Here is a 26,235-nt window from a genome sequence, read left to right on the forward strand (position 1 = left end):
ATGGAGAAATCTAGACTGATCTTTATGTACTTTGATAATTCCCAATTTAAGTGATGGAGGTACAATAGCTCTAGGCAGTTATGTAAAAGCATCAAATCTTATGTTTAAGCCTTCTCACTGTTGCGAAGAGAGACCTTTTAAAAAGTCATTTGACATGAACTTGGTTATCATGCTGTTGAGCTAAAAAGACTGTCAAAAAACTTGATACTGACCACTGGCCCTTCAGGATATGAAGTGAAACTTAGTGCTGATAACATCACAAGCTATGGTTCCTGGTAGGCAGCCCCTCAGCACAAATTACAAAAACCAAAAGAGCTACCTGTAGTGGCTCATGATAGTTCCTCTACATTTTACTCAAATAACAGTAACTATTTCAAGCTGATGTACTACTTTAATCCAAAACATACATATATTTTTTAGTGTACATGCTACCTATCACAAAAAGTCATTACTCTACTGTCAATGTAACTTACTGCTTCCCTTTAGCAGAAATAAGTGACACTTACAATGTACTGTGTTTCAGTCAAGTAATTATTTAAAAACTGTTATATGAGACCGAAGATTTCAACCCATTGACTCTAATAAAACAACTTATAAGCAGGGATTACACTTCAAAGGGAACCTTTGAAACCTGCCTCTATAGATAATAAATAAACATATATATATATATTTAAAGGAGAAATATTTATTGGTAATCTAACCATTAAACTCCCACAAAAACACAGATAAGGTAACAAGCTCACTGGGGCTATGAAGAAAATGTAGGCATCACAGCACGTACCTCGTTTATGAAGGATCCGAGTATACGCTCCAGTTCTCACACAGGTTTTAGGTTTTTGTTTTAATATGCTGAGCATCACTAGTATTTTAGTTAATACTGTACGGAATGTCTACACTAGCATACGCTAACTCCATCATACTCTCAGCAGTACCAATTCAATAATCCAGACCATCATGGCTTGCTCCTTGCTTATGCACACAAGCTTCCTCCAAAAAACATATCCCACAAGGGTATAGTGCACCCTAATCTGTACAACCAGCATGTGGTTTATATATATAATATTCAATTCAGCAAAGCAACCGTGGATTTCTAGTCATTCTCTCCAAACCAGAACTTGCCTAGTCAGCTGTGAGGATTTTTCTTAGAGGAGGGAATAGGGCAACAGAACTTACTATATTCATTGCATCTCTTTCAGCAATATGTCAGAGACAAAGAAGAAAAAAGGTACTCCTAACAGTAAGAGGAGATTAGATTCCTTGTGATAAATGCAGTATAAAAAGCATGACAAAGGAAAACACTGCTTCCTTTAACTCTCGGTGGCTGGCTGGTGCTGATCATTACTGCCATTCCTGAATTGGGCTGTGGTGTATGAAATCTGAATATATGATCTAATTAATTATTTAAGGTTCACCATCCGCTAAGGTCTCCTGGTTTCACTTTACACTGTAAAAACTTGTCATAGAAATAAAATACCACACAAACTTAATACCTATCTGTATGCTTTAATTCATATGCAGGAGGTGATTAATTAAGCTGTCATTTTAATTTTGCATAACAGGTTCTAGAAAGGGATTTAGTGCAATTTAATAAAACTGCTGGAAACTTCCTGCTGTTTGCTCTGTCCTTTTCACACTTTCTGCTCTAATTCCTTTTCATCTGTTCTCTACAGCCCGTGTGCAACTGAGGGGATGACAACCAGCAGCAGGGATGGAGCTTTGGCCATGAAGTACTTAAGACATGGGCCTGCACTAGGGAAGAGACTTACAAGGGTCCCATCAGTGAGGAGTGACAGCGCTGCATGAAGTTTCTAATAACACCATGGCACCAGCTGTCCACCAAGCCATTGCTACATGGATGTATGAGTTCTGCAACCAAAGCTCCTGCCCTATTGCAATATATAGTAGAGCATTTTAAGGAAAGCAGTGCTGGCTTTGGATTGCCTTGGCACATAATGAGGTAGAACAGCAGGATTTCAGACCTGACTGATGAGTTCACATAGCTGTACAGCTAGAGCAGTAATCTCATCATTCATCCTTATCAATCAGAATCCTTAATGACACCATGACACCATCTATAACAGAATATAGCACCAAAATTAGGCTCTACAGAGGAATTTACTATTAACTGATGTAGAAAGCATTTTAAGCATTTTAGGGTAAGACTTAGGGAGCTGAACACGAGATTCAGTCACAGAAGTCTCTCTGAACACTAATGTTGTAACTAAATAAGTAAATCCTCAGACAGACTTGATCTTTTTTTTTTTTTTTAAACTGACTGTAGCATAAGAACCAAAAACGAAAAAACGAAATCTCCACCAGCTACAGTCAAAAACATACAAGCTTACAAGCCTGCTCAAGGAATATTGTGGTTCTTTCTACTCTTTCAGCACCCCAGCATGATACAAATATATGTATAATGAACTATATAGTATTATACACGTAAATTCAACAGCCAACAAATAGTAGTTGTAGTGCATGCAGTTTTTAAATGATCTGATACTGGGAAATTATTCACATGACATTTTACCGTGAGCTGCAATCATTATCTCCTTGACCCTTCTGTACTGGCTTAGCAATAGTGTTAACTCCTCTATTCGGCGGTCCTGTGAAAAGCAGTAAATGAAATCATATTATAAATCCTAGATTTTTAACCTACGCTATTATGACACATTCATTTCTGTGATTTTGGCCTGGAAACAGAAAGATGGACTGGGATTTTCTGAATAACCCCAGCTTTCTTGGCCTTTCTTCACAGGAGAAGAGCTCCAGCCCTGCCCTCTGAGTATCCTTGTGGCCCTCCTCTGGACTCGCTCCAACAGCTCCATGTCTTTCTTGAGCTGCGAGCCACAGAGCTGAACGTAGGACTCCAGGTGGGGTCTCACAAAAGCAGAATATTTTATTTTGCAAGATTATTGAAGGTAATGGCTCTATATTGAACATTTATGAACCTGTGGGTCAACCATCTGACCACTAGTTTCCAAGGAAATGACCCTCCTTTCCCTGTCAGTATACCCAGATATTAGGACATAACCAACAGTATTTTGTTCCCTTCAAATTCAAAAAACTTATGCAGCCTTGGAACAATTTTGGAAAGAGATGTTGCCACATCTTTTATTTTCCAGATGTACATTTTACCTTTTTGAGTGTTTAAGAACTAGAGATCATTATGAGTTTCATTAATTTTCCCTAGAATTAACATTGCTCTGTCCAGATCCCCCACTTACTGAAGGAAGTTTTTAGGAATGCATATTACTGTGTAAGTGATCATATGTAAATATGTCACCAAAAAAGAAAATCTTGTTGCCTGTTTATTATCATAAAACAAGAACTACAATTTCTTCAAGAATTAAACAGGAATAAAACTTCTAAAAATAAGGAACACTTTATGTAATAAGTCAATGACATCTGAAGGCTTTGCACTTGAATTGTTCAATTGACAGACAAGCAGCAGAGGTGATGAGAGTCAAAAAACAGCAATAACAACAAACATATTTACAATTTAAATGTATCTAATTTCACCCTCCCTCTCCTTTATTACTCCCCACACACACCCTTTTGGCTTTTTAGCCCTTGTCTCTTTAAAACCTGATCCCTATTCTTAGAAGATTTTAGTCTGAATCAAAGGCATTTTTTACTTTATTTTTCTATCACAATCTAAACTAGGTATACCTATGTATACTTTAGATCAAGTTTGGAAGATAAAGAACTGCCTAAGACGAGCAAATCCTAGCGCTTTCTAATAGCAGAAAACTGGAGATTCTGCTCATTACAGCCTTGGCTTTCTGTTCTGTATTGGGTGTATGTGGCAAGGGTTTGGTAGTTGGGGGCTGCAGGGGTGGCCTCTGTGAGCAGAGCCCTGCAGCTGCCCCATGTCAGATCAGAGACAGCTCCTTCTGGCTCCAAAAGGGACCCGCCGCTGGCCAGAACCAAGCCATGAGTGACATTGGTGGCACCTCTGTGAGAGCAGATTTGACGAAGGGGAAAAAACAGAAAACTGCTGTGCAACAGCAGCTGGGAGAGAGGAGGGAGAGCCAGCCCTGAAGACACCAAGGTCAGTGCAGCAGGAGGGCGGGAGGTGCTCCAGGCACGTAGCAGCAGTTCCCCTGCGGCCTGTGGAGAGGCCCCCGGTGGAGCAGGCTGTCCCCCTGCAGCCCGTGGGTCCCACATGGAGCACATCTCCACACTGTAGCCCATGGAGGAGCCCCTGGTGGAGCAGGTGGACGTGGCCTGGAGGAGGCTGCGGCCCATGGAGAGCCCCCGCAGGAGCAGGCCCCGGGCCGGAGCTGCAGCCCCTGGAGAGGAGCCCACGCAGGAGCAGGGGGTCTGGGGGGAGCTGCCGACCATGGGGGACCCGTGCTGGAGCAGTTTGCTCCTGGGGGATGGACCCCGTGGTACGGAGCCGTGTGGGAGCAGTTCCTGAAGAACTGCTGCCTGTGGGAAGCCCCTGCAGGCTCAGTTTGGGAAGGACGGCATCCCGTGGGAGAGACCCCACATGGAGCAACGGCAGACAGTGACTGTACAGGAGTGGCAGAGACAAAGTATCATGGGCTGACCGCAGCCCCAATTCCCTGTTTCCTGCTCAAGGAGAGGTGGAAGAGAATGTCTGCATGGGGGAAGGTGTCCTGAGTTTAATTTTAGTTTCTCACTGCTCTAGCTTGTTAATAACAGGTAATAAAAAATGGATTACATGCATCTCCCTATGCTGTGTCTTTTTTCCCCATGACAATAATTGTTGAGTGATCTCCCTGTCCTTATCTCAACCCTTGAGCCCTTTCCATAGTATTTTCTCCCCCCTTCCTTTGAGGAGGGGGATTGAGAGTGTGATTGTGGTGGCGTTCAGCTGTCCAGCAGGGTAAAATCAACACATGCTCCCCTCTGGAATTTAACGTACCTAATGAGTTCTGCTACAGGTTAGCAAGGTCAGACACAACTCCTATTTTATAAAAATCAACATTCTGTCACAGTCTCATGGGATTAATCCAAAAATCAGGGCAATATCATGCTTTTGGAAAGTGGGTAATTCAGATCATTACACAGATTCAAAACCAACATTTCATTTTTATTATGTAGAAAGAAGGATGTTTTCTCACCTTTTCTTCATTTGCAGCCAATAATGATTCCATTCCTATCTTCAACCGTTGAACTTCTTGATCTAAAAATGTTTTCAAAATGTTATGAGAAAAATACACTTGCTATATTTAGTGGAAATGATATCTATTTTGTAATACACTCTCCATGTTCTTATAAATTACCAAAACCATGTCAGTGACATGGCATATTAAACTACATTTAATTTAAAGCTTTTCAACAGCTAACTATTAAAAGCATCACACAACACAAACAAGCTGGTTTTGTTTATAAAAGGCTACACAATGCTATTTCATATTCCAAAATTCAAGGAATAAAAATAAAAGAAACAGTGAAGCTTATTTTGCAAAAGATGAGAGCGTGTTTGCTGTTATACATTTATGGAAATAAATTTAAGCATGATTGAAAATTAATTTTATTCCATCTGGGAAAAATATTCTCCAGCTTATGAGAATTAGTTCAAGGATATTCTCGAGTCTTGAAAATGAAAAATAACAATAACTATTTTGATATTCTATAATGAGGAAAATTTGTAAAATACTTTTTTCTTAAAACAGCTCAGTATGAATAACTGAGTTAAAATCTGCATCAAGAGCTAATACACAATTGCCTCACACAAGATGGTGTTACAATATGGATTCAGAGGTTATTAAAAAATGTTATAGTCAAAAACACCTCTAAAACACACTTTCTGAAACATATGAGGTTGTTAATTACGTCATCCTATCTTTACTGAACCGAATCTTTCATTTTTTTCTCTACATTATATTCATAACAAGTCCTCTAGTACCAACTCGCACTAAATCAAACCTAGATGATGGAGATAGAATCTGAAATAGTTTATCTGCTGAAGCTGCCACTTAAGGAATTCATGCATTGACATTAGACCAGACCCATTTGTTTCACAAAGGACTATGAAAAACAGATGTGCAGGCATGAAGTGAGAGAGAAGAAAGAGAATCAATACTGTAAAAGAGCATTTAAAATGTTTTATAACTAAATGTTGAATATATAATACAATTTCTCTACTATTTACAAGAACTGTAATTATTGTTTTCTGGTAGTGATTCTGAAAAATGTACACCTTGTAATGATTACATTTTAAGACATGTAAATGTACTTTGCAAACGTTCCTCTTGCAAAAGAGAACGCTTAGTAATTCAAGACATGCACGGACACAGCCAAATCAAAAACTAAAGCCAACAGACAGTGGGCAAGCAATTGGAAAAAAATTAAAAAGCCATTAGAAATCACAGTCCTAATGATTTCTGTTCAAAAATATTAGACTTCAAAGAGAACTGGTGTCGAGGTATTTTTAAGCACACAAAGCAAACTTTACTTAGAATACTTATAACAACAACACATATAGAAACAGATTTTTTTTCAGACCCAAATCCTTCCCGCCAAGGAAGGAGGCTTGCAATTAAAGGCATCTTTCCTGATATTGTATGGGTTTTACATATGTACAAATAAAAAGAGGTAAAGGTTAAGTTTTGGCTCTGTTAACCTTGACAATGTCCATTTGAAGTCCAACTATCTGTTTTGTGAACCTCTGATTTATTTTCTGAAGTGAAATCTTACCAAAGAGGGCAAGTAACCGTCTGCTTGCTGCAAGCAATGAAAGCAATGTCTTATGTATATTACAATTAGACAGCCAAATCTAAACAAACATTGAATTACTGCTGCAGAATGCATTTGAGTTATAATTTGTGTGAAAGGAACAGTGAAATAAAGCCAAAAGTGAATTGCAAGGCTTACGTTTTTCTTTTAGCCTTCTCCTATAAACTTCCTCTACGGTGGTAAATGGTGAGAGTCAAATAAAGTATACAGAAAAAGCACAGATTAGATAAAGTTTGCATTTTAATTAGAATATGCATTCTAGCATACTAGAAAGTACATTGACATTACTTTTCTACTTTATTTGAGAAGACCACCTAAAAATTTGATGAATCAGTAATTTTTTTCGGAAGCATTATTACTGCTGCATACTGTTTCCATTCAAATATAGTCTAAGTGGTTTCCTTAAAGTTAGCTTAAAGAATCTCTGTACAAGGTTTGATTCTTCTCCCACTGGAATCAAAGAGAGTTTTACCCATCTTCAGCGTGAACGGGACCAGAAACATCACTAGAAGTTGGAAGTTGCTGAGCACTCTACTTACTGGTAATCAGCTATCTGTACCTTAAATACCATAAATTATTTGAGAATCTTATAGAAAATACAAAATCCTATTAGTAGGATAGTTTGTGTACAAAACACTGCTGTTAGAGAAACTAATTTTCTAGTTAGACATGCAGCACTTTACATGCACAAGCTCTGCAAATGAGTTAAATTAGCACTAAGTACATGTTAAGGCTTTACTGGAAAGGACTGTCACTTCTTCAGAATCAACAACAGTCAAAAATACAGACTGTCCTCTTCAAGAAAAGAGGTGTCTGCATTAATTCCTGTAAGGAGACTCTTGGTAAGCCCTAATAAAGAGGTAGCACAAGTTACCTAAGTCACCTTTTAGAAAAGGCTCTATTTGTAAGCATTAGCTAACATACACAAAAAAAGTTAGTGCAGCTGTCTGATAAACTGTGGCAAACTATACACAAATGTTCCTGTACTGAGAGTCAATATTGTAGAAGAAGGTCACTAGTATCATAATGCTCTCGGCCCAGCAATTGACAGAGGCTCTAGGGAGTCGGTAGTTCAGAGAACTGTGGCATGACTCGTTGGGACCAAAGTGTAAATGAACTGATTTAGCTGCTATTGATGTGTATCAAGCATACAGATTTAAAACAAATCTGCATTACAATCCTGAACAAATGAAAGCTGTGAATTAACAAATATATTTGAGTATGCTGTATCACTGAAACATTATATTTAGCTACTATTGTCACTTTTTTTCCTCTTAAAAAACATCAACTATAAAGTTTTTTCAATGAAATTTTGAAGGTAGACACAAAAAATATATTCCTACTGAACAAAAATGACTGTTTCAAATTATAAATATAATCCCAGTAGAAAAAAAAAAATCAGTACAATTCCCCTCCTCTTACCTCTTTCTGCAACTTCGCTATGTGATGAGGTCCTAGATAGTTGACTTTGTAAGCGTTCAATTTCTGCATCTTTGAGAGCTAATTGCTCCTGAAGCTGGGCTATCTCCGCCTGAAATAGAGTAAAAGAAATTCAGAATAACATTGTCATAGATTCTCTGTGATTCTTCCCCATGAACTAGAAGATTTCTAAGCATAACACTTTACTTTGAATGATGTCCTGTTCCCAGTTTGGGACATTTCATAAACACTATAACAATCATGCATTTCATGGTGTTCCTATCCTATTCCTTTTACAGCAGCTCACTTTTTACAAGAATTAGCTCTCAGAGAAGAGAGTTGTGAGAAAGATAAGATTTTCAAAGATTTGTATAGGTAAAGAAACTTTTGAAAGCTCTCAACACTACTATGCTGACCATTCAATAATGACTACAATACGGCAACTCCTGAGTTTTGCATGAAGACCACTATAAGATAGCAAAGCATTTTAAATACACATATATATTATCCTAGTTATTACTTTATTAATATAACTTATAATCTATGAATGGTGAGCCCTCTTCACAGCACCATGATAGAACTGTTGTTCCTCATGGACGTAAGATGTTACAGCAAATATTGTAGAAGGAAAGCATGGCTTGAAAGAAGTGATTGTCCAGCTTGAAACACAGTGATTCATCTTTTTCCTATTTATGAGAAAAGCTGTCAACAACATGCTTTACTAAGTCAATAGCTTCATTAAGATTTTCTTCAGCAGCCTTAAAGCGTTTATATCTAATCATTCTCCACTTCAAGCATACCAAACTTCCTAGCAATTTAAAAAATAATAATAAAAAAAATCAGTAATGTGTGAACAGTTTCTCAACATATTAAAATAAAGGGGGAAAAATGCAAAGCACCAAACATTAGATGAACAAGATAAAAGACTGACAGGTTTATTCTAATGTATAAACTTATCTTTTAACCAGGAAGCAAACGGATGGCAGCAAGAGATTACCACTCTGCCTGCAATTCCTCATGGAGTAGAGGAATGTGCCTTGCTGCATCTCTGAAGGGCTCCTACACTTCCCAGTGACTAATGTGCTTTTTATATCCAGTCATGGAAATATTCCAATTTCTCATCTAAGACGCGGAGCAACAGGAAGACAAAGCTTCAGACCTCTTAATACTAGATTTGGATTTGCCTCTGCTGGTCTATTTGATCTCATAGTACTCTTAAATGTCCTCCTTTCCTTTTAATTTCTCATTCCTGTTCTCTCTGCAATTACCTGTTTTCTTTCTCTCTCTTTCCCTTTATTTTTCTTCCTTTCTCTTTCTGTATCCTTTCTCACCCATTTTACCATTCTTTTTTATTTTCATTTTGCTTCTACCCTTTCCATAATCTTTATCTATCTTGGAAGCTGGCCACACACTGCTTAACAAAATATTTTCCCAAAGGCTGTTCATTGCTGCCACGTCAGAGAAAAGATTTTCATGGAAATAAGAGCTTTAAATTTAATAGAAAAAGAAATGATAGCAAAATTTCAACATTCATCTAAGAATTCTCGAAAGAAATGTTAATACAGAGAACAACTGTCATATCTGGATCAAGGTATCAAGTATTACAAAGAAAACTCAGTTTAATAATTTGAAATGTTTTTCTAAGATCCAACCACAACTCAAAAAAAGTCAATCATTTATATAAAGTGATTATAACACCACACATATGAAAGCAAAGATGTGATTACAGAACAAAAAAGTGTACCTCAACAGGGAAAACAGTAAGTACCTTTTAATCTAATGGAAAAGGGCTAAAAATTCAAATTAGAAATAAAGTGCAAGTGTTTAATGATGACAATGTTCAACCAGAAAAATAAATTACAAGCAAAAACGACCAAATGTGTCATATGTTGAGTTACTCCAGATGAAAATCCAACAGCTTTCCAGGAGTTAAGGTCAACACAGGGGTAAGACAGCTATGCTCTTTGATAGTGACATGAAGTCAGAGTAGATGATCTAATGGTGTATTTTGGGCTTAACCTCTGTTAAAATAAATTCCATAGTAAGTGAACACCCATCCTACTTTGCATGTCTCTTCTCTTCAGTCTAGAAAGCATGTTCCACAGAGGCTTGTTACCATTACACAAATAAAAGACAGAAAATCTTCAAGGGAGGCTTCTTCCCAGAACAAGTCTTTTGTTAGACAAAATGCCTTTTTTTTTTTTTTTTTAAAGAAAAAATACAAAAACTAGGAGCGGCAGGGTGGGAGCAGAAAGCATAAAGAGAATCTACAAAAACTGTAGTCCAAAATACTTATTACAAAGTTGGTTCAAGAAAAAACAGACTATACTAGGCACTGACACAAGGCAATTGTAACAGAAGTAAGTACTGATGAGAAGTATGTTTGCCAATTTCTAGCTGCAATAAATCTGTCATTAGCAAGTGCTAAGTACTCTGCTTACTTTAGTTGCTTTTAATTTCCACTCATATTGATTTCTTTCATTTTCCAGTTCTTCCACTTTAATTTTGAGGTGTCTAAGTTCCTGTAGCAAACCCTGCAAGGAAGAACAGCTCAAAGTAAGATTACTCAGGTAGATATTAATTTTCCATGGTTATGCATTCAAGATCATGCAAGAACTATGCAGTAACGAACACTGAACCATCACACACAGAAGTTGTGGTCTAGTTTAAGCAGAAAAAAACTATTTTTAATTGAGAGATTATTATACGGAACGATTTCTCAAACACTCTACCTGAAATTATGAGCAAATTTCTTAGTCATAGTAAGGAAGACAGCTGACCTTAGGAATCCTTGTGAATCTCAGTGAAAATGAAAAAAAAGTCTACATCTACACTTTCAGACAGCATTAACGATTGTTTTTTATTTGTTTTCACTACCACCAGAAAGCAGGCAGAAAAATGTGAAGTACTAACAGATTACTGACTTTCATTAAAGCAACAATTGTCCCTCCAAACAAGTGTTTAAGCTACTTACCAAGAAAAATAACTCAGACTAAGTGATATTCAGTTATAGGCCTTTAATACCACACACAGAGTCAAATATGACTACCAATACGTTACTTTCAGCATTGATTTTTGCAACTTTGCAAACATGGTTGATACAGCATAGAGTTGCAGCCGTCTCTGTCTGTTCCTCTGACAAAGTTGTCCCTTAAACGTCCTTTATCCCTTTCCTTCATAGAGCCAAACCTTAATGCTTATTCTTGAGGACAACACCAATAAATTCTTGATAGAACTCTGATGAGATCAAGTGTCTTAAAATGAACTGAGGAACAGAAAAAATTGGAAGCATAACCCAGTTTTGGAGTCCTGTATAGTACATACATTAAACAACCATACTAGTATCTCAAATAAAATGAATACTTATTAGGAAAGATTCTCAGATTTGACTCAGATTATTACTCCAATACGCAGTTGACACAGTGTAACCTAGTAGTTCACTAATCAGTTTGGTACAGAGGCAAGCTCAGAATCAACAGCACTATTTTCAAGGTAGGCGTCATACACAAATGAGTTATTTTTGTAAAATTAATTTGGAGAGAAAATACTGAAAAGCGCTCTCTCAATATAAACAGATTATCTATAAGATGAGTTCTGGGGATCCAGAAAAGTGATGTAGCAACTAAATTAAACTGATATAATAGCACATATTAAGATGGACTTTTTCAAGCATACCAGTAACATTCAGTCAATTTAAACGTTGTATGCAAAATAGTTTTTGTTTTGACATGTGGCATGGTTTTGATCACATAAAACTGGGATCTATAATGTAAATTCAAAAATGCTTTTTTCAGAACTGCTGATGTCAGAATAAACAAAAATGGGTTACATTTGCAATTTTAAAGGTAAACGGAGAGTGTTTTTAGATAGTCTTACCTGAATCCACATTTTATACCTGTGTTAAGCTTTTAAGATATTCAGGAATTAATTATCATCTGTGTTCAAAGGACTGGTTAGGGTGTCATTGTTGTGAGGAAAATTAGCAAACTACCAAACCATGCTACCATGCTGCATATCAAACAAATTTCATCTAAGAAAACAGCAAAAAAAAAAAAAAAAGGAAAAAAAAACCCACACCAGCAGTATAGACCTACGAGTAAAAAGCAAATCATGTAAAACCTGAGAGAGGTGATTGGTTCTTATGGATATCTGTGCTGTAATACATAGATATCAACAGTGACCAAATTTGTCCCAGTGACTAGGGGAGGAAAGTGGGGGAATTAACTGTGTGTTGTCTTTTTTGTTTCTTTGGTTGTTTTATTTTTTTCCCTGTTTGTTTGTTGTAATTTTTGCAACCACCTCTCTCTTATTCATGAAAGTCACAACGATTAATGCCAACAATTCACAACACAGCCCTGGTTAGTGGAATTTAGTTTCTGCAAGAGAAGAGTCAATACACAGGCTTCTGCTAAGGTGTACTTCTCGTACATCACACTGAGAGCAATTCTTCTGGCTGAGAGTCTCTATCACTGATCTTGGACTAGAGTGAGGGCCATTAGGTGTCACATCTGGTTTCCTATCTTGAGACTTTCTTTCTTGGATTCTACTATTAATTTCCAGCTGCAGTCTACACATCTGCTCCTGGAGCTCACTTATCAGGTTCACTACTGACTGAAAACATGGAAAAAAAAAGACAAGTGAGAAAGAAAATGAAGACAATATGCAAAGAAAATATTTCTACAGTTGTAGCACAGAGAAATACAGGGAGCATATTAGAGGCAAACTATAAAAAGACAATGTGTTTTCCTTCTGTTAAAGTATATGTAAATAGCCATAAATCTGGAACATTGTGCAGAGCACTGTAGCTCTGTAGAACAGAATCTATGTTCCAGACTAATTCATGATTCCAATCCTGATGCAAAGATCAGAATTTGGGCCCACATTTTCAGTAAATTATCCAGTCAGATGAAGTCAGATTTTAGGAAAAAAATGGAACATATTTTGATATGCTGGCTGAGAGGCAGCCTTTTGCTGAAATTGATTTTGTTACACAGACAAATCATCCACTAGGAAAAAAAAAAATCTAGAGAGCAGCTCAGTTGAGGCCATAATATACTCTTTCCCAATTTATAAACAGAATTTACTAGTAAAATAATTCTATTTCCAAGTCTAGCAAGGGTCAGAAAAATACTCCATTACCTAGCTTGAAAGCTAGGTAGTATCTGGACACTGAGAAACAGTTAAGCAACACAGAGAAATCAAAGAATACCACAGAATAATGGCCTTAAAGTGTACTGATTTGCTGGCTAGCTTCCCTGAAGCAATCATTGATACACAAACACACACAGACAGACAATCACACACACACACACAATCCAGTTAAAGAAAGCAAACCTCATACAAGTATTAAAATCTATATAAAATTTCACTTAAATTGCCCAATTCAGCAGCAAATAGTGCTGGGTATTTTATCAGATATTACAAGTTTGGAGGGCTTTTCTCTCAATTTTCATGCACATTAACAACATATGTTTTGTGACTTCTCAGTTTTACCAAGAGAAATAAATTTGATGAGATTAATCCATCTCCAAAGGGAGTGAAAAAGTTTTTAATGGACAGAAGACCAGATAACAAAAGCACACATACATATTTTTATTCTTCATTACAATGAATAAGAGTCCTCCTGTAATCCCAGCTCTCTGCTGATTCAATAAATCTGCTTGCTCAGTGCTAGGGAATGGCTATGGCAAGGACAGGACACTGTTCCAACCAAGAAAGTATTTCAGACAACCAATCTCAAACTGCACCTCCACCCACAGGCAAGCCCAAATATTCACAAAGATTCTCTTTCAAAAGCTTACACCAGTTAACTAAAAGAGATTCACATCAGTTAAGTATTTTTCAAGTGCACTGTGCTTAAGATAAAATTCAGAATAGCAGCTGCATATATTTCCTTTTATACGAATCACTCTGAATCAGGCTCACAATGTCTGATGCTCATCCTTTTACATCCAACAAACCTTTTAGACATATAAACGAGAATTAGCTCCTTAAACAATCAAAAAATTTAGAAAGTGTACTCTGCCTCTGTATACCAGCTCTCTAATATACAGTCTTTTTTAGGCTGAAATACTTTGCCAGTACTGTACAGCTAAGAAAAAGATAGCTTCCTTCAGTATCAGCTCACCTAAGTGAAACCGTCTCTTTCATAGATTCAGTGTCTACATTTGCCACTCTGCAGCAACACAGTGGGACTCCGGTGAGGGGAACGTCCCTGTTGCTAACTCTTCCTCTTATAAGAGAACTGCAAAGCAGAACACTCATCATACTTGCTTGTATAATTTAGATGCTATCCACAACCCCTCCACCTTCCATGCTTTGATTTTGTTTCTTTTTTTACCATCATCTCCACAATCAGATACCTCCCTGAGCAGTACCAACTGGCAAGTGAAATCCTCAGGACACATGCCCATCTGCCTTGCTTTCTTTTAAGCACCAGGATACTAGTCTGTGCTTGTCTTTGACACAGAACACTGCTAAACCATATGAGGTTGTAAAGAACCACTTGTTAAACAAGATACACAGACCGGCAGTTGCTCTGGTTGCAGCAACATGGGAGAGTTCAGAACCACTATTGCTGCTGCCTTGTAATTCTTTCTCTTCTGAGTCATATCAAAACAAACAAACAAACAAAAAAAACAACAACAATGGGAAACACTACATCCAACATACTTACTTCCCTCAGGGAAGACCTGACAGCATAGAAATGACAGAAATCCTTACCCCTGTGAAGGGTAAGATAGGTCTATGGAAAAGTAAAAGATGAACTCCAGATGCAATATATGCCTCTACAGTTGTTTCCAGTTTCAAGAGGGAAAAAGGCTTTTAATTTCTGAGATTCTTTCACAGCATGAAAATTTATTGACACTAAAATACCCTGGCTTGGATTTGACTCAGGTGAGACAGCACACCCAAATCCCCAGAGCTGTGCTGTACAGAACACCAGAAGGGGTATTTGGCTCACTGACTCAAGTTTCTTTGAAATGGCAAGTAACTGTGTAGTAGATATTTAATTCAAAAGTGTCCACAAAACAGCCACAAAACACTTTCCAACAGCTTATAGCAGACTTCAGATCGTCAGTATGAAAAAGCAAAAATCACCAAACTTATCATATGACAGAAAATAAAAAGTAGGAGAGAACGAAGGCTGTTAAGCAAGTTGAAATGGACAATTATTTCTGCAGCCTCCTGATGGTGACAGAAAGTCTCTTTTGTCTATGTTTGGGTAAAACAGGCATCTGGGCTGCAGCTAAGCACTTGGTAATGACTTGGCAATGTTGCTTTCTCATAACTCGCTGCACTGAGGAAAGATATTTGTAAAATTTCTAAGGCTTCTCAGGTAAGAGAAAAGCTACACAAATACCCTCAGGTGAGATTTCAAAACCCTTCACAGCATCACTGCAGCAAACAGAGCAGAACTTATTCCACAAAAAGAGAATTAAAGTGACAAAGGCAAGAATGAGACCATCCATTTAGAAGCAGCCATTCTCCTGGCTCCTGTATTGTATGTATAAATAAATGGCACTATAAATGTAGCATGTGCTTTTGAAAAGCCAAAGACAAGTGGCATTCAGTCTGAAATCAATACCTTTGAGAGGAGGTTAGAGATACTTGACAAACTCCTTGCTGCTAACTAAAACTAAATCTAAACCACAGCTGCACAAGATAAAGTGAAATGTGTCTGACAGATTAAGATTCACTCATATTTAGAAAGATATCTTAATTTGCTTTGTTTCTCCCCAACCCAATGAGAGAAATAATTCTACAGATAAATTCTACGTGACTGGAAACAGCTGCTGTGAAATGAGCTGATACAAAATTAGACTACAAAGGAAGTATGTTTTAGCTGACTTATTCTGCAATTTCACATCTCATTTTAAACTTTTTTGAACCCGTTATAGTTGACCCTGCCATTTCTAAATATAATGAATTATAATTAAGAGGCTGTTTAAAATAGTTTAACAACTAGAGGATGCCTGTGTAACACATGCCATGGTGAAAACTGAGGACTGTTCTGATAGTAGCAAAACTATCAAATCACTGTTCTGCTCAACTCTGTCATTCCTAAACTCAGTCTTGAAAGCACCAATCGGCCAACCGCAGCATAAGAGAAAGGCTCTAGCTCTGTCACCCACAGCTTTGTTCCATTTGTGTAAAACTATTAATTGCAATTTCATTTGACATATTAGACACTGTAACAGCATGTTGTAGTAGCCACGACATTCAGATATACAATTACAGTAGGATTAATTTCATTCAGTCATTGTCAGTTTGGAGAATGGCCTCCCTTTGAAGCAATTAGGTTACCACAGTACGGTTGTGTATGCATAAACAAACAGTCTACCTTCAGTTTGCTCTTAAGAGTGGATTATTCACTAAAAAGATGTACTCAGGCAGTGGAGGCTAGCAATTTTGGAAGACAAAGCTATTGCCAAATTTGAGCAGCATTTGTAGTCCAACAATATAAAGTAAATATGTTAATAAATTTCATTGTGATGTTTGAAATTGTGTTTGTATTGAAAATTAATAAAAACTATAGTAAAAGGAACTGAAGTATGGTTAAAGCTTTACAATTCAAGTAAGCATTCAATTTGATTGAAAGCAACCCCCCGTTTATCTTGACAAATTGGATTAAGATTTATTCAGGACAATCGGAAATAAATAAATGTCTTAGCAAGCAAACTGAAAATGCTCTTTATTTCCCACAGCTTTAGTTACAACATCCCTTTTCCTTGTTTTGTATGGATAGGTTTGCAACTTCCAACAGGCCAGAAATCTAATCACATCTTGGGGTAATTAATAATTCAAGGCACACTTAACACAATGATTCTCAACTTTTCCATCAGATTAGAATCCTTTTCCATCTCAGTAGGGCATTTCCTATCACTTAGCAATACAACAAGGGCTTCCAGACCGTTAGAGCTTTTCCATTGAAGTGGGCCACACACCTTGCTGCAGTAGCAGAAGAATTTCACAGGTCATGGTCTCACCCTCATTGCAGGCCCAGACCTACTCAGCACTTCAAATTACTGTCAGTCCAAATGCACTCAGAAGCTTTATTGCTTTCCAAGAGTCAGGCTGACTGTGCATGTCTTGGAATAACTCAAGCAGCTTCTTCCTGGTATTCAACATGCAATGGGAAGTCTAAAGGCCTCTTAGGAAGACTGCAGCTGGGAGCAGGCTCCCACCTGTAGCAATTACATGTTGCACAGACCTGTTTAGATTTTCAAGCCAGTGTGAGACTGCTTAGGCCTTCTGTACACAAGACACTGACAATTATGGGTGAGAGAGCATGAGAAGGCTACAGGTGGTAAAGCAACAGCAGCTGGTACCTCTGACTTGCAACCTCTGCCAGAAAATGCTCTCTCTAAGTTATCTTTCCATCTCTAAAGAAAACTTCAGAGGACAAGTAAGTCAAAAAATGAACACACCCTAAACTTATCATGTCACTGCAAGTAAATTACTTAGGCATAGTTATCAAATATTCCACTATCAACAATATGGAGAACAAACAGTTTTCTAACACTGCCTGAATTTCAGTTTCTCCTAAGTCAACAGGAACATAAAGTCTTTTTTCAGTCAACAAAGTATAAATCTTGGCTCAAGCCACAGCCCTATTAATCCTCCCCTGCCAGGTAATCCTCCCAGGCTAGGCAGTCCCCTTGCAAGACCACTGGGTAGAAATACACACAGCACCTCATCTGTATGACTGTCTTCCATAATCCCTTTCTTCTCTATTTCCCACCTGCTTCTCGCTACCATAGAGGTTTCTCTGGAACTGTACCCAGTAAAGCAAATAGATGCTGTTTATATCATTCCCCATTTCATATTCTCTTCCTTAACTAATACTGTAAAAAGCAAAGCTCCTTTGATGTCCAGAACACTACGCATCTATGGGGAGAAAGGATGAGAATTGCCTCCAATGCGATTTTTTTTGTTTTGTTTTTCCTACTATTTGTTATGTAACCACAAGGGAAAAGGTTCATGTGAAGAAAATGCTCTCTCTCTTGCCTCTCCCTCCATGAATGAATTAAAGTCACTGAGGGTCTCTGCTTACAAGCGTAGCATCCCTGATACTGCTGAGCTTACAGTATTCTCTGTCATAAAACAAGGAAATAAGCTTGGTAGGCTTCAAACATCCATGCCAATACAGCTTCCCTTTCCTGGAAAGAAAAGGGTTAAGACAGTATGCTGCTGAAAGGGACTTTGTGTCTTGATTAAAGCCAAATAGCAGCCTTTGAAGCATAATGAGAGAGAGGAAAAGAAACCACATCCCAAAAATGCATAACCATATTCCTCACTGAATTCACAGGACCAATGGCACAGACTGTGCTGTAAATATGCAAGATCCTATTGCATGCTGATTTCAGCTCAAAAACTCAGGTGTATGACAGCATACTATAGACAAAGAAGAAAAAAGAAAGCAATCTAAAGAAACTCACCTCAGCTTTGTTTTGTTTCTCTTCATATTCACTCTGTTCCTTCTCCATACCAACCAGCTTAATTTTCAGGTCTGAAACTTCAGCCATTAGATCCAATTTCTGAGTCTCTAGTGATGTTCGACTTAGCAGCTCCTGAAAGCAAAGCAGAAAATTTTACTGAGTTATTTTTATTTGAACACTGACAGAATGTTGCATGATTTGCTGGCAGTTCCATATATAGGTCTCTACCCCTTTGTTTATTCTTTCAATACAAAAGCAAAATGATTCTTTTCTTCAAAAGCCACATTCACTACTACTTTACTGTGCAAAAAGCATTTAATGCTGAAAGATAGATTTGATGTAGTCATTCACTGCAGGCAGAAAAAGTAACTCAGAAAGTACAGAGTGATTGGCAAATTCATATGAAAGCAAATTTCTCTACCTCTCTTTATGTTGCCTATACTTTGAACTGTTTGAACTGCATGTTTCGAGTTCTGCAGCTATTTCACCTACACATTCTCCTGTGTTAATCACTAAACCAATGTCCTCTTCCCCACTTCAAAAAAATGTCTGGCACACTGTTTATCCTTGCACAAGACATGAAATCAGAAAACAACACTAAGGCTGAGCACACAAACCTACATAATAACAGACACCTTCAGACAACACACTATAGAACAGTTGACTGCTTCCTAAGATATTCATCAGATGAAGCTACATTTTAGTATTATAATGCAATGTTTTAGAACATTTTATCATGTTATTCAGCAAAGGATATGTTACAGAACAAGCACAAAGATAAGCAACATTTCTGTAGTCATGCTAACAGTATTTTAAGTTTATACTGTGTAGTACTTGGTAACTTTTCAAGACTACTAACTGCAGAGAGAACAACATTGAAAAAGAAGCAACATGATCCAACTGGAACCTAGAAGGCAATGTCTAAACTGAGTAATACCAAACTAGAAACAATTGGCCATGACTTTTGCTCGTGTGCCCTGAGTTCATTTTTCAGATTGCAGAGAAAGGCATACTTTGGACAGAGTGATATCACTGTATTTGGAAAACATTCATCATTCACCTTCGTTGCATCTTTCAGTTTCCAAGAAAGCAAAAGCCAAAAATCTTCAAAAATTTAACAGAATATATTTAAAGTTGTGTCTCTTCGTCTCTATTTTCAAAGTGAAAAACCTATTCAGGAGTTTAAGTCCTACTGAAAATTCAACACCTAACTTTACAAGTGCCTAATTAATTTCTTTTTAGATCTTCAGTTTCAAAACGGGTATTCTGTTTTTAAAAATTTGATGGTAATTCATAACTCACACTGATGTTTTCATCCCATGAAACATACTGAGGAATTATAGCAGATTCTGCTTTGAATTACATGGAAATACCTTAACTGAATTTAGCATAGATATTTTGAACTATGCTGATGTTACTGAGAGGTCAAAAACTGCCCTTTCCATCAATATGCTCTTCTCATCTTGCCCTCTTCCACAAACTGTAGAGTATGTTGCATACTGTGGTTTAGAGCCAAAGAAGCCACAAACATTATTTTAAAAATTATACAGTTAAAATTCATTTGGAACCCAAATCTGCTTTATATGTAAATTGTTTTTGTCTGGTGGGGAATACTGCCTAAATTAGAAATATCACTCAACTTGCATCTACATTGAAACACCAGTTATCTAAGCCACCCACTATTCCCAGTGTTGTGCCCACTCTGCTGACACTGACAATGATATTTGTGTATGGATGGCAGAATAAACAGAAATGTAGTTTTAAAAAAATTTTATTATATATATTTTTTTGATCTCTGAATGGAATAATTTAAGTAATAATCAGGAAAAGGTAATGCATTGACTTCCTTTATTCCTATTCTAAGAAGCAGTCACCTAATGAAATCCCAGTACTAGCTGCTTTCTACAAAGGTGATTACAAATTACAATTATTTATACAACCCCTCAATGTTCCAGGGATAAAGGACTACATCTTCATTAATTTACCAAAAGATCCAGTTCTGCGCATATTCCCGCCCAGATTGTAACAGGCTCTATACAGATGGTAACACAGCACATTTCTGCAGATTAAGATACAGCTATAAATGAGAACTTCGATATAGAAATAGGGCCACTTAACATCAAACAGGATAAGCAGGATAGCAGGATAAGGTAACTTTAGCCTCACTGACAGGCTCTATTCACTGTTGAACTAACACAATTTTTTTTTTTTTTTTTTTGACACTGACATGGCATTCAATGGTGCAACAGGAAGATTTCTTAATAGGCATAGCATCCATCTAGACATTTTTAACAACAGATCTGTCCTTTGAGCACACTGTCTGGTATTACTCCCTACTTTTTCAATAGACTCCTAAATTACACTTACTTGTGCAGTGGAGAGTAATACCTCAATCTCATTCTGTGTTCAGCAGCTCCATGTGAAGAGTAAGGTGCTAGCTGGTATGAGTGAGCATGAAGGCAGCTGAGATCATTTTTTAATCAAGTCAAACAGAATTTTAGAGTTTGCTCTGAAGCTGGAGGATCAGATCCTCAGCGAGTGTAAACTGGCATAAATCTCTTGCCTTAAAATAGACAAAATAGCTAACTATCCCTGGTTTGTTTTCAATGGAGCTACATTGATTTAAAACAGCTGACAATTTATCTTGCATCTAGAGTGTCTAACTTTTGCTTTGAAAGAAAGTGCCGTTTTAAGTAAATGTCCCCTCTCGAAATGGATAACATCTGGAAGCAATTATTTCCATCTTCAAGCAGATGCTCACAGCGAACAGCTCATTAGAGAATGTGACCCATTTTGTTACAGAGAAATTATAGTGTATTTCAGTGGTATGATGCAACTTGAAGCCAGCCAGAATAAATATGCCATTGTAAGAAAAGAAAATACAAATTTTTGTGATTGGTTTTAAAGCAAAAAGGATAATATAAGAGAGGCAAAATGGTAATTAGGGTTGTAGCAGCTTTAGGAGGATCTTAAAAAATCTCAAATATAGAACAGAAATAGAACACACACTAAGAAATCTTATGTATAAGCAAGTTACTTGTTTTTCATTTAAAATCCACTAAAAATATAAATTAATTTCTTGAAGGTCCTTTTTGTGAAAATCAACTTTTAACCTTAAAAAAATATGGAAAATGCTATTTTAGAGTAGAATAATTACAAAGATGAGTCATGCAAAAGGTACAATACATGTATGGCAGACAGATCAATGCACACCAAACTAGTTCCAAACACAACAGTATTTTTAAAATTCACTCTGTATACTTTGTAAATATTTAATCATGCTTTTCAATATTCCCAGTGAAACTGAAACATGTACTGTATCTCACTTCCACATTTGGTTGGCTTGGAAATACATATTTCTTAAAAAGCTGCTTATAAAATTTAACATGACAGAAAACAGCTTAGAAAGAGGGCACCCACGCTATTCTAGGTTATCTGTTTTAAGCACTGTAAATTTCAGGATATTTAGCAGTCTACAAAACAGATGAAACAATCATGCTATATACTGTTTGAGAAACCATAAATAAGATTCTAGTCAAGTGGAAAAAAAAGCAGACCCTAGGGTCTCATTTGCACTTGTGCACTGTACAAAATACAAGACTCCAAAATTTCATACTTTTCGTATTCATTAAAGTAGCTGAGAGAGAGAGAGAGAGAGAGAGGGGGGCAGAGACAGATGGACCTACCTGGTAAGCAAAATTCAGCAAGAACCACCGCAAATGAGGACAGCACTTTCCAAGTACTGTGTGTCAGCTGTGGTGGAAATAAGATATTTGCTTAACTGAAAACACAGCTGAGAGCAATGTACGTGTGTAATCTCCATGAAATGGTGCAAGTCAGTAGCAGAAAGTGAATTACAGCCCTCCAATTCATCATTTGTCCATTATATAGTTAAGCAACAGAAAGGATAGAACTTCCCATTGCATTCACAAATTGAACAGTCCTTTGCATACGTCTGACAAGCAGATATGCCTATAACTGTAAAATAATAAAGCAGTGCAATGCTCACCTGTATAGATAAGCTGCACAACTTGAGAGCACACTGAAAACCTCACGCCTTTCAACCAGAGCAGCACAGAGCACACTTCAAACTCTGAAACAGTAAGCCAGCTGCTGGCAAGGAGTTACCGCACGTTATAAACAAGTGCTGAAATTCATTTAAGATCAGATAACTGAGGCAATTGAAAGTTGAAGGAATGAACCTTGCCAGCCAGCAAAGTTCCTGAGAAGCAAACAGATACACACCAGATTTGCACTGTGCAACCAAGACAGGATTCCATCTCCCTTGAGAACAAGACAACAGCAAAACCAGAATAGGTACATGCTAAATTGCATTGGATTCAAGTTCCTACTCTCATACAGCTCCTCCCTGCATTTTTTTATTTTTTTTTTAAAGAAGACTCTCCATTGTGCCTCACCAAGGACGTTGTCTGGCACATGTTCACCTGCTCTGCACACCCAGGTAGAAATTGGCCATAAACTGAAGAGGGAAAACCAGAAAGAGGGAAAGCACAGAAATTCACTCCTGTTCATTCAAGTGTTTCAGTCTCCATGTGTTTGAGACAGAAAAAAGACAGAAAAAAAAAACACTAAAGCCAAGCACTTTGTACTTTGCAACAGAATTTAATCGACAGAAGACACAATAATCCTTATGCAATGCAGCCATCTGACAAGATTCCTCTGGATTGCTTAGTGCAACTTAGTGTCACAAATTGCTTAGTGCAACTACGTGTCACAAATAAGCTGGAAGGCAAAAACAAACTGTCAAACCACATTTAGGATTTGGTACGGGTCAGGTAGAAGACAGTCACTGCCACACAGTTCAGCATTTTGGCACAGCTTTGATTGGCAAAATAACCTGTACACTTTATGCCATAGAGCTTCAATGACAACTAGTATCTGCTAAATCAATCAAGTGCAGCACAGGAATAGCAAAGAAGTATTTTCACTTGCGATAATTACTATACCGAATGCACTTAAAAGAACTGTGGAAGTGAAATCCGAATGTGTAGAAAATTCCCTTTTCAAACTGACAAGAATGACAACATTGATTCCATCGCACCAGTGCATTTACGTTCTGGCTGGCTGGTGCTTTCTGTTATGGGACAATTTAGGACAACTACTTTATCTATATATAGAGAGAGCAAAATCTACTTTTGCTTTCCAATTCTGTTCTACATTTATTCACAGTACAAATGAAGCAAAAGTTGATCAAATGTGGATAGGAAGTTCCTCCGAGGCTAACGCAGCAGATGTTCAAGATCCCCTCTTCGCTTAAAAATTATTTCTTTCTTAAAATTCACTGGAAATTCTTAGAAATGCTACAGATTAATTTAGAGCAAGACACATATCCACCATTTTTCTCTAAAATCAGCTGTAATTTCACATTTTAAAGTAGCTGATATACTAGAAATGGACTGTCACAACATAAATTGTGTTTTAAGATAATTCTAGGTTTGTTTTTTTTTTTTGAGACAAATTCATTACTATGTACTAAGGGGCAAGGGAGGTAACTATTCACACAGGTAGCATTTCCATGTCCATTACACACTCAATGGCAAGACAGAGATACAACTAAAACTCAATTCAGAGAGACCAAACTGGGGTCTTGTTCCTAGGCATGCCCCAGAAAATTTTCTCTTACCATTGGCTATGATTGAAGGACAAGAAAACATTTTTCTTGGCCCAAACTAAAAGGATATTTAATGACGGATCTGAAGTTTTGCCATTGACTTTCATGAGTTTTTGAAAGACCTACTTCATTATAAAGACAGTGCAAATACCTCAAAGGCAATGTTCTTTCTTAATTAGGGTCTGTAGTGGAAAAAGTATCCTTACAAAAGCAGAATGTTGTTTGACATAGTAGCATCACATGTCATGAAAACATACATGTCGTATTTTCTTTGACTGTGGTTTCATAAATGTCTAGGTCAAATGTGCAGCCCACCACTGTCGTTATGCCATGCCTTAACCTCTTCTGTAAGCTGGTTCAATTCACTAACCCAGCAAAAAAATATCCCCTTTTAACCACAGCGTGCCCCCATTCCTTTCTGCCCAGTCATAGAGAAAAAATTCTGGTGAGCATCAGAGTCAGTACAAAACAAGTTGCAGAAGCACATATTCAGGAACAGAGAGAACAAAAGAACAGAACAAAGCCTTCTCTTTTTTTGTAGTGGAAAACTGTTAGATGAGCTCAACACGTTTCCCATAAGCCCACATTTGACTAAGGAATATTGGTCCCTCCTCTTAGAGAATCACAATTTCCTCCAAAGAAGCAGCAATCTCTGTTGTTACTATTCAGCATTCAAGATGTCCATCCCAAATGCTGAACAGCCTTTTTAGGTAATTCAAACAAAATTTATTTTAGCTGCTCTTTCAAAAGTGTTTGCATGTTAGCTTTGTAGCAGGGTTCAAAACAACTGTGCATAAATTATAAGCCAAAAGGATTTTAGCCAGTAACCACACCCTTATAAAGTGGACAAGTCCCTGCTAGCACAGATTCAGAAAAGCTGTTTTGCAGGGTAGCATTACATACCCTTGCTGTTGTGGTACTACCAGATAACTTTTAAAGTAATTTCATTAAATTATCTTAACAAGACATATCATTTTTTGTTGTTGTTGCTGTAGCGTTTTAGGCACAAAATTAAATTAGATTTCTTATAGTTCCCAAAATTAAAAAGACAAGGCTTATACTGTACTCACATATATGGCTTCTCAGATAAGTAAAAAAAAAAAAAAAAAAAAAACTTATCCATATTGCAGTTAGCTTAGTTCCACCAATACACATTAAAGTTTTCTCAAAATAGGGCAGTTATCTTCTTCATTCCATCTATTTAGAAGAAGCTGTCAGCTTAAGATCACAAATGTAGGAATCAATGTAGTTCAATATATTCCAAATAAACAAGCAGAACCAAGAAATAAAATTGGATTTACAATATACCTCAAGAGAATAATAGAAGTCTTTCTGAAAAGCAAGAATATTTATACAGGCAGATAGAGGTGGATGATTATTATTTATTTATTTGTATTACAAAACAGGTAGTTTCGTGCAAAAAATAAATTAATACTGTAATACTGTCTTGATTGCCCTTGAATGATGCAGAGAATAATTCTGACTAGAAAATCTCAATGACAACATTAATATCTTTCATGTCATTACTAGGTGTCATGGGCACTTGTACAGGACATTGGAAACTGCTGACGAAGACGACCTAGTTTTACATTAAAACAGGAACCTTCTACACTCTATATGAATGCCTTCATGAAGTTTGTAAACAGATTTTCATAATTTAAATATTAAATAAACAGTTACTGTTCTCTGAATTTCACTTCAGATGTCACTGAAAAACTAAATGTGCTTGCTGTTTATATTTTCTAAAACACCCCTTCATTTAAGTATAGAATAAAACTTTTCCTAGTTGGAAACATTTTGGGTTACAACAGTTGTGAGACCAATTTTGTTTTGTTTTGTTTGTTTTTATTATTTATTTTGAGAAACTTGGAGAGTTTTAACTGAAAGATGTTCAGGATACAAGTTCACCATATGGAAACTGATATCATTTAGATACAAATGTATATGGATCCTTTTCATAGTAAAATAAATTTATTCAGAATAACATAAGTGTGATTTAAAGCTATGAATAGTTCATTGAAAGACTTGCATATT

General features: G+C 36.9%; 2 protein-coding genes across 4 annotated transcripts in view; one reads left to right on the forward strand and one right to left on the reverse strand.

Moving 5' to 3' along the window:
• LOC118249820 (NADH-cytochrome b5 reductase 2) overlaps positions 1–1,807 on the forward strand; it is a 30,215-nt gene extending 28,408 nt beyond the window's left edge. The window contains exon 10 of the mRNA XM_035550198.2: positions 1,671–1,807. The gene's annotated coding sequence lies outside the window, so the exon portion shown is untranslated. The remainder of the gene's footprint in view (positions 1–1,670) is intronic.
• The window catches only part of PPFIBP2 (PPFIA binding protein 2), a 104,573-nt gene that overhangs the window by 16,109 nt on the left and 62,229 nt on the right, over positions 1–26,235 (reverse strand). The window contains exons 6-11 of one of the 3 annotated variants that reach the window (XM_050711007.1): positions 18,570–18,701; positions 12,556–12,738; positions 10,569–10,661; positions 8,131–8,239; positions 5,091–5,152; positions 2,528–2,603 (exon numbers count right to left, since the gene is read on the reverse strand). In XM_050711007.1, the coding sequence (XP_050566964.1) occupies positions 2,528–2,603; positions 5,091–5,152; positions 8,131–8,239; positions 10,569–10,661; positions 12,556–12,738; positions 18,570–18,701 (655 nt within the window). Of the gene's footprint in view, positions 1–2,527; positions 2,604–5,090; positions 5,153–6,846; positions 6,880–8,130; positions 8,240–10,568; positions 10,662–12,555; positions 12,739–18,569; positions 18,702–26,235 lie in introns of all 3 variants that reach the window. The other 2 variants (XM_050711008.1, XM_050711009.1) reach the window with 2 other exon arrangements.

Source organism: Cygnus atratus, chromosome 5, assembly GCF_013377495.2.
Source record: "Cygnus atratus isolate AKBS03 ecotype Queensland, Australia chromosome 5, CAtr_DNAZoo_HiC_assembly, whole genome shotgun sequence".
NCBI classification, from domain to species: domain Eukaryota; kingdom Metazoa; phylum Chordata; class Aves; order Anseriformes; family Anatidae; genus Cygnus; species Cygnus atratus.